Below are 9,825 nucleotides of genomic sequence, written 5' to 3' on the forward strand. Positions count from 1 at the left end.
CCAGTGTACAGATTCAGACCATACCATATTACAACTCTATACATCAATTTGTGACACACTTAAGGGGCAGACTCAGTGAGCACCAAAGCTACTCTGTAGAAAGTCCTACTCCATAGTGATGTCTTCTACACAGCAGATCTCCCACTGTAGTCACAGCTAGTACTCACAGGCAATTGGCCTGGAGGTCACTTCCTTTCTATGAAGCCAATAGCAATCAAGACTCAACACAATAACACTGTGAACACAGCCCATAGAAGGTCACACCTAAAGTGCCCAGTTCAGGTTACTAGGGAGCCACTTGGCCCAACAGGACACTTACTACACTAGGCCATTCTACCAATTTCAGGAGACATAGAAGCTCTACTTAATACATAGAAACAAAAACAGGGAAGCAAACAAAATGCAGAAACAAAGAAACATATCACAAATAAAAGAACAGAAGAAAACCTAAATATAACAGGAGCAAACAAACTATTAGATACAGAGTTCAAAACAATTCTTATAAGGATGCTTAAGAATCTTAATGATAGCTTAAAAGGACTAAATGAGACTTTCAAGTACCTTAGTGAGAAATTCAAAGACATGACAAAGGACCAGTCAGAAATTAAGCATATACTAACTTAAATAAATAAACATTTACATGGCCAAAACTGGTTTGGTTCAGTGGATAGAGCATCAGCCTGCGGACTGAAAGGTCCCAGGTTCGATTCTGGTCAGAGGCATGTACCTTGGTTGTGGACACATCCCCAGTCAGGGGCGTGCAAGAGGCAGCTGATCGATGATTCTCTCTCATCAATGTTTCTAACTCTCTATCCCTCTCTCTTCCTCTCTGTAAAAAAATCAATAAAATATATATTTAAAAAAATAAAAAAATAAACATTTACATGGATTCAGCAGTAGAGTCGAGGATTCTGAGATTCAAATCAATGATTTGGAATATGAGGAAGCAGAAAACATGAAATCAGAAGAGCAAAAATAAAAAAGAATAAAAAATATGAATATAATGTAAGAAGCCTCTGGGACAACTTCAAGAATAACAACATTCACATTATGGGTGTGCCAGAAAGATAAGAGAAGTTAGCAAGAAATTGAAAAATTATTTGAAGAAATAATGACAGAAAACTTTCCCTACCTGGTAAAATAAATAGACTTACAAGTCTAGGAAGCACGGAGAGTCCCAAACAAGAGAAATCCAAAGAGGATCACAACAAGACACTTGATAACTGAAATGCCAAAGGTTAAAAACAAAGAGAGAATCTTAAAAGCAGCAAGAGAAAAGAGTTAGTTACCTACAAGGGAGCACACATATGACTGTCAACTAATTACTCAATAGAAACTGCAGACCAGAAGGGAGTGGCAAGAAATATTAAAAATGATGAATATCAAGGACATACAATATAAAAACATGAACAATAAATGACAATAAGTACACATTCTCCTGCTGTTCCCTAGCTTTCACTCCCCCTGCAACCCTCCCCTTGGACACCAGAGATCATGTGCCAGGGAAGCCCTGGTGCTCAGGACATACAACCAAGATTACTCTACCCAGCAAAGCTATCATTTAGAATTGAAGGTCAGATAGAGAGCTTTACACATAAGAACAAGCTAAAAAAGTCCATCACCACCATATCAGTCTTACATGAAATGTTGAAGGGTATTCTTTAGAAAGAGGAAGGGAATATATGGTCACTGTCTGCGGGACAATCAATCTAGACTGGGCCTCCCAAATGGCTCTCTTAGTGCCTGCCTATATTAACTTAAATAACTCCCGCCCCCCACAGCCTCTGCTCATCAGACCCTGGTCACACCCGCCTTGGCCTGGCACCGCCCATTCACCTGCTCCACCATCCCACTGCAGTCCCACTCAGTGCCTTCTCTACTGCCTGCTGCCAGCACAGCATTGCTGACACCCACCATGTTCTGCCCCACCCCCTGGTGGTCAGAGAACGTCATAGCAAGCAGTCGAACTTGTTGAACTCTTGGTGGAGGGGGAAATTTGCATATTAGGCTTTTATTATATAGGATATGAACCAGGTGTGATAAATAGGGAAAAATCAAACAATACCCCTTTGATAAAAGTTCTATCTGTGTCCCATTGTTAAAGATGGCCCATCAAGCAATCATTAACCAAATGTTTGCTTTTCCATCTCCTTGTGAATTTCCTTCCTACCCTTTCTTCAACCTTTGCATAAAATATCACGAATAAGCCTTAAATACTGTATTTTTCGGACCATAAGACGCTCCGGACCATAAGACACACCAGTTTTTAGAGAAGGGAAATGAAGACAAAAAGATTCTGAAACAAATAGTGTCCTAAAATATTTTATGTGCATTAAAACCCAACATCACAGTCATAAACACATGTAATCAACCCTGTAAAGTAAAGAGCAGCATTTAGAACCATTTTAGAGCAGGGCAAGCACACAGAGACCACACAGAGCCGGGCAAGTAAAAAAACTTTTTTTTTAAAGTATATGTGTAGGCTATATTTGGACCATAAGACGCAGGGACTTTTTCCCCCCACTTCTGGGGGGGAAAAAGTGCGTCTTATGGTCCGAAAAATACGGTACATGATCTGTCCTCCTATTTCAGATTCTTTTGGAAAACTTATATGTACACATTTAATAAGTTAGGTCATTTCTCCTGTTAATCTATCTCATTTTAACCTGTTAACCAAGCGGGACCTATAAATACATCAAACATAAACACTATCGGGAACGGGTAGGATATTTGAATACGTCCTTGAAATATATGTTGCGCCCTGAGAGGGACGGTATATATTTTTTGTAATCTTTATAACTGTTTGTAAAATTTATAATTTTTTAATTCGATGGTTCCTTTTTTTTGTTGGTATTCTTTTCTATTTGCTTGTAATTTTGTATTTTCCTTTGTTCTTTATATATAAATAAACGAAAAAGTATAAATTTCATTTATTTTAATTAAGTATAAATAAAATAATAATAATATAAAATTATGTCCGCTGGGTGTGACATACTGACATGTCCTAGTGAAAGAGTATGCGTCCGTTGTACCTTGCGTAATTAAAAAGGGAACTCCCCTTTTAACAAGTTAATTTTATAATTAGTCCGACCAGAAGAACTTCAAAGGACAGAAGTAATATGCGTCTACATCTGTGTGCACTTTGATTTAATAAATGTTGAAGAGAAACATGGTGTCAAGAGCATAGGCCCCAGAGGTCTGGATTAAAGTAATATTTCTATCATTCTTTTGCCATGAAATTTAAAAATATATATATTTTAATTACTCACCTACTGTTTTATACATTTAAAAATGAGATTTTTCCAGCTTTGAAGTTCTATGATTATAATGACATTTTTAGTTTCAGGTTTTTAAGACTTGCAATCTAAACTCTTAGGCACTTTTAAACTCCCAAGTATATATAGATAGCTGATAACAGGTGACATCTCATTGACAGGCTTATTCCACTCAAATAAAGCTTCTTTCTACACTACAGAAATAGATTCATTCTGTCCAGAAGACAAGTCTAAATGTCTCTCCACTCACTGTGTTATGATATATATTTAATTAAATGCTCTGAAAAATTGATGACGGAGGTCTTTAGTGTCTCATGACCATTAACATTTTGATTAAAGAAGTAATATGTAGATTTCACTATTTATATGTCATTTGCATGATTTTTATTCTTATTAAGGTTATTGCTAGAAAAAACATGTTTTTGCTAGTTTTATATGTACAAAATATTAAAGTGAATGTTATTTTGAAAAAAACAAAAATAAAAAGGGGACATCTGTAGTATTTTTAGGAATAAAGATAATTTTTTCTATTATTTTTGGCCACAGTCTTCTTTTTTAAAAAATTTAATAAATCTTTATTTTTCAGATTATTACAATTGTTTCTCCCTTTTCCCCCATAGCTCTCCTCCACCTGGTTCCCACCCTAGCCTCTGCTTTTACCTCTCCCTTCCCCCACCCCTGTCCTCATTCATAGGTTTATGATTTTTGTCCAATCTCTTCCTGTACCCCCCCACACATCCTTTACCCCCTGAGAACTGTCAGTCCACTCCCTTTCTATGCCCCTAATTTAAGGTGACCAGACTTCCTGCTTTTGGTGGGACAGTCCTGATTTTTAATAATTTGTCCTGGGTCCCATGGCTTTTTTAAAAAGTCCCTATTTTTGGAAAGAATGCACAACAAGCTAGGGAACAGCAGGAGAATGGGAAGGGAATATATGGTTTTCAGCGGCCATGTGGCTATTTAGCCAGGATATGAGTTTTATATTATTTTTGTTAATTTTATAATGTTAAACTTTAATAATAACAATGAATAATTGTTGAGAACTGATTATCAAATTTTGATTATCAAGAACTGCTTATCAAATTTTACAAAGACAAAAACATTTTGTAACTGTCTCTCAGATGACGCACATAACTGTCTCTCAGATGACGTACTGCATGCTAATAAGCTAGTTAAACAAGTGAAGTCATTACAAATCAGCTATTCAGATAATTTTGGTAAGTAATTTATTTATTTATTTATTTCATAAATACATAAATTTTCTTGAATTTAGCAGACAGTACTTGTATTATTTATATTTTATAGTGGCGGCAAAAAGTCTAGCGCCAGCCTTGAAAGTGACACTTACGACTTACATTACAATTAAGGGTTGAGACTTTGAAAGCCATTTTACATGTGAAATATAACTTAACAAATTCTTGTGAAAAATTTTATGATCTTTTAAACAATGATAGCAATCTACTAAAAAGAATTCACACAAATGAGAAATATGCCAAAGAATAAAATGATACTATACATAATTTTTAAAATTATTATATTTGTAAATTGTACTTATGTTGAATTTAAATATATATATATATATATATATATATATATATATATATATATATATATATATATATATATATATATATTACAATACTATTTTTGCATTCTATGAAAAATTTTGTTGCTCCATATAGACCAAATTTTTAATCTAGAACCTTCCCCCACTCAAGCCCCCACCCCCAGTCAATGGTGTCCTGCTTTACCAATGTTAAAATCTGGTCACCTTAATCTATGTGGATGACTCCCAAATCTATATCTGCAGTCATATCTTATCACTAACTCCAAATCTGTATAACAGCTGCCTCTTGGATATTTTCACACCAGACATTTTGACGCCACTTCAAACCATTAAATGTCAAACCAGACAAGCCAGTTCCCAATAAAATAAGAAAAATACTTTGACACATATAAGGACCAGCACAAATATAAAGTATTTTTATTTTTGTAGTAAATGTTAATAACAGCATTGTTTACCCAGGAACCTAGGCAGAAGGCATTGGAGACTTCTCCAAATAGACACTTACTAACTCAAGTAGATTCTTTTCTTATGAGATATGTTGTATCTGTTCCTTTCTGGCTATTTACAACATCATCATCTCCAGACTGATTAATCCTAAATCTTTATATCTAACCTTATGTAAATTAATGTAAATATATAAAATACCTGGCACACAGAGGTAACCAAATAGTTTTAGATGTACTTTCAACTACAAGATATATGCCACTTAGATGTCTCTCTGGAAACTCAAACTTAGCATGTTATGAACTGAATGAATTTCTTTCCTGGAACCAGCTTCTCATGGGTTCCCAATATTAATTACTAGAGGCCCAGTGCACAAAATTCGTATACTGGGGTAGGGGTGTCTATCAGCCCAGTCTGCACCCTCTCCAATATGTGACCCCTTGGGGGATACCCCTATCACAATCTGGGACTGCAGGCTGCTAACCACTTGTCTGCCTGCCTGTTGATTGTCCCTAACTGCGTCTGCCTGCCAGCCTGATCACCCCCTAACTACTCCCCTGCCAGCCTGATCACCCCCTAACTACTCCCCTGCCAGCCTGATTGCCCTCAACTGACCTCCCATGCCCGCTTGATTGCCCCCAAAAGCCCTTCCCTGCTGGCATGGTTACCCCCAGTTGCCTTCCCCTAAAGTCCTGGTCACACCCAAATGCCCCCCCCCCCCCCCCCCCCCCCCCCCCACCCCCACCCGAAGCATGGTCCCCTACAACAGCCCTCCTCTGCAGGCATGGTTGCCCCCAACTGCCCTCCCTTGCCAGACTGGTCTCCCCTAACTGCCCTCCCTGTTTCCTGGTTTCCCTCAACTGCCCTCCCCTGCAGGCCTTATCCACCCCAACTGCCCTCCCCTGCTGGCCTTGTCACCCCTAACTGCCCTTCCTGGCTGGTCTGATCACCTACAACTGCCCCCCCCCTCCCCCCCCCCCCCCCCCCCCCCCCCCCCCCGCCAGCCATCTTGTGGTGGCCATCTTATGACCACATGAGGCAGCCATCTTGTGTGAGGGCATGATGGTCTATTTGGATATTACCTCTTTATTATATAAGATTATTATATAGAAGTGTAAACATAGTTTATTCACTCAAGTAAAAATCCTGGGGATAAGTTTTCTTTTGCATATGTAAATAACAAATAAATAAATAAAGCCACATTAAAATGGAACCAGAGCTCTTGGAGCGCTGGGGCTGCCCGGAGCGGGCTCGGGAGGGAAGTCCCGAGACAAAGGAAGTGAAGCCGGAAGTGACCGGAAGTGGCCGGAAGTGACCGCTGCCTCCATCGCCGTTGTTGCTTGGTCCGCCTCGCTCGCCAGGCCGCAGCCGCCCTAGGACTTTGACCATGTCGGGGATCGCCCTCCGCAGACTCGCCCTGGAGAGGAAAGCTTGGAGAAAAGACCACCCATTTGGTTTTGTCGCTGTCCCCACCAAAAACCCCGACGGCACGTTGAACCTCATGGAGTGGAAGTGCGCCGTTCCCGGGAAGAGCGGGACCGCCTGGGAGGGAGGCCTGTTCAAACTGCGCCTGAGCTTCAAGGACGACTATCCGTTCTCGCCGCCCACATGCCAGTTTGTGCCGCCGCTCTTCCACCCCAACGTGTACCCTTCGGGAGTCGTGTGCCTGTCCATCCTCGACGAACACAAGGACTGGCAGCCGGCCATCACCATCAAGCAGGTCTTATTGGGAATACAGCTCCTTCTGGATGAACCAAACACTGAAGATCCGGCTCAAGCAGAGGCCTCCATGCTTTACGACCAGAACAGAGCGGAATATGAGAGAAGGGTTCGAGCACAAGCCAAGGAGTTCGCACTCTCATAAGCAGCGACCTGCGGCAACATCAAAAGGAAGGGATCGGTAGGCAAGAACTAGTTTCCAACTTCTGCAGATCCGGCATCGCTCTGTACAGTGACTGGTCACCAGGGGAGGCAGGCGGCACCATTTTCCGTCTCCGCCGCTGGCACAGGGTTCTCCACCTGCTGATGCCGTGTTCATACATGGTCTCTTCCTTCCGTCTTTTCTATGTTGTTATGTAAAACTTGCTGTTATTTTAATATTTTATTTTAATTATTTATTTCATTTTAATATTTAATATTTAATGTCAGTATTCCAACTGCTGTAAACTGATAAACTGTTATACTTTACTGAGCCCCTGAGGAGCTAGTTCCCTGTGCTCGCAGGTGCTGCGTGCTTCCCCTGTCAGAGCCGCACTCCCCTCCGGCGTCTGGAAGAACAGGACATCAGCCTGTCCCCTTCCCTTGGCCTCTGTCCTTCTCTCCGCAGAACCTGGGTTGTGTTGCTATAAGCCTCAGATCCAAAGTCAGCCAGCCTTTTGTTTTCACATCACTTCCTTTGTGTTTATATGGCGTTTTGTCTGTGTTGCTGTTTAGAATAAATACACTGTTTATATAAAAATAAAATAAAATAAAATGGAACCAGAGCTGCCATGACAGAGGAACTGCCTTAAATGTATTATGCCTCACATCTTTGTAATGTTAAAACAAGTTGTAAAAACGTTTGGACTTGGCCTAAAGCATCATTGGATACCCTAGCCTCTGCACAAGATCTGTTTGCAAAGGTAACATGCAAGAGGAATTGTGACTACTGGACTGATGGCAACTAAACTAAAAATTAAATATTCTTTAGAATTAGCATCACTATGTTATGTTATTTGTTCCAATAAAAATGCCTTCCTTCCATTGATTTAATTGTGTGTGTTTTTCCTTTATCATAAATACCCACCCATTGTTTTTGCCTTCTAATAGGAGCATTATTTGGGCTAGTGTCTGAATCAGTTCTTCCACAATAGCCATTATTGATCTCAAATACATGTTTGTTGCCTCCTATTAAAAAAAAAAAATTACAGAGAGCCCTAACCAGTTTGGCTCAATGAATAGAGCATCTGCCTGGGAAATGAAGGGTCCCAGGTTCGATTCTGGTCAAGGGCATGTACCTTGGTTGCGGGCACATCCCCAGTAGGGGGTATGCAGGAGGCAGCTCATTGATGTTTCTCTCTCATTGATGCTTCTAACTCTCTATCCCTCTCTCTTCCTCTCTGTAAAAAAAATCAATAAAATATATTTTGAAAAATAATTAAAAAATAAAAAATTTACACAGAGAGACATTTTGCTGTTTCACTTATTTATGCATTTTTTTGGTTGATTCTGGTATGTGCACTCACTGGTAATTGAACCCACAACTTGGGCATATCAACACACTTTAAGCAACTGAGCACTTGGCCAGTGCTGTTGTGTTTATTTTGAGGTTAGCACTTTCAATGTTTTCACTCGCTTGGGTCCTGTAATTTCTCACGTCTCTCTGGTATTTCTTTTCAATAAACTGGTCCTCTTTGTCACCATTGCTACCTGAGTAAAGAAAGGTCTTTTGACTCAGACATATCTAAGTCTAAATTTTGATAACTTCCTGTGGATCTTGGGCAAATTATTTAAGCTCCTTGAAAGTTGCTTCGTCTGTAAAATGGTAATGACTTTACTTAAATCATGGAGTTATTTTTTTGGATTAAATTAAATTATTATATGCACAATCTCTTTATGTTTCCCCTTTCCCCCCTTTTTAATTCAAGTTATTGGTGTTATGTCAATTAGTAAAATTACACAGGTTTCAGATGTTTAATATTATAATATACCATCTGTATATTGTACTGTGTTCACCACCCCAAGTAAAGTCTCCTTCCATTACCATTTATCCTGTGTACCCTCTTCTACCCACCTACCCCTTCCAACACACACACACACACACACACACACACACACACTTTCTCATAATCACAATACTGTTGTCTGTGCCAATGATTTGTTGTTGTTGTTGTTGTTGTTGTTTTTTGTTTTTTGATTAATCCCATCTTTTTTTTTTTCACCCAGATCTATAACCTGTCAGTCTGTCCTATTTCTGTGAGTCTGTATATATTTTGTTTGTTAGCTTATTTTATTCATTAGACTCCTCAAGAGTGAAATAATATGTTATTTGTCTTTCTCTGTCTTATTTCACTTAGCATAATGTTCTTCAGGTCCATCCATGCTGGTCCATCTTTTACAGCCATGTAGTATTGTACTGTGTAAATGTAAAACAGGTTTTTCATCCACTCATGATGGGCACTTGGGCTGCTTTCAAATCTTTGCTATTGTAAGAAGCACCGCAATGAACATAGGGGTGCATATATTCTTTCAAATTAGTGCTTTGGTTTTCTTTGTATATATTCCAAGAAGTGGAATTCCTGGGTCATATTGGTTTTTTTTTTTTTTAATGTTTTTTTATGGATTTTAGAGAGAGAGAGAAAGGCAGGAAGAGGGAGAGAGAAACATCGACTGGTTACTTGCTTTATGCCCCCTACTGGGAATCAAGCCCACAACCTGGACATATGCTCTGACCAAGAATCAAACCGGTAATTTCTTGGTGCATGAGAAGATGTTCATTAAACTGAGCCACGCCAGCCAGGACCATTTTTTTGTTTTTGAGGTAACTCCATACTGCTTTCT

The 9,825-nt window shown here is 39.4% G+C and overlaps 1 protein-coding gene across 1 annotated transcript; it reads left to right on the forward strand.

Annotated features, from left to right (window-relative positions):
- Positions 1 to 6,630: 6,630 nt before the first annotated feature.
- On the forward strand, positions 6,631 to 7,150 carry LOC118719895 (SUMO-conjugating enzyme UBC9-like). The gene has a single exon (XM_036439764.1). It carries the CDS (start codon positions 6,674 to 6,676, stop codon positions 7,148 to 7,150), a length of 477 nt encoding a protein of 158 aa, XP_036295657.1. The 5' UTR covers positions 6,631 to 6,673.
- Positions 7,151 to 9,825: the final 2,675 nt, after the last annotated feature.

Source organism: Pipistrellus kuhlii, unplaced genomic scaffold, assembly GCF_014108245.1.
Source record: "Pipistrellus kuhlii isolate mPipKuh1 unplaced genomic scaffold, mPipKuh1.p scaffold_m20_p_16, whole genome shotgun sequence".
NCBI lineage: Eukaryota > Metazoa > Chordata > Mammalia > Chiroptera > Vespertilionidae > Pipistrellus > Pipistrellus kuhlii.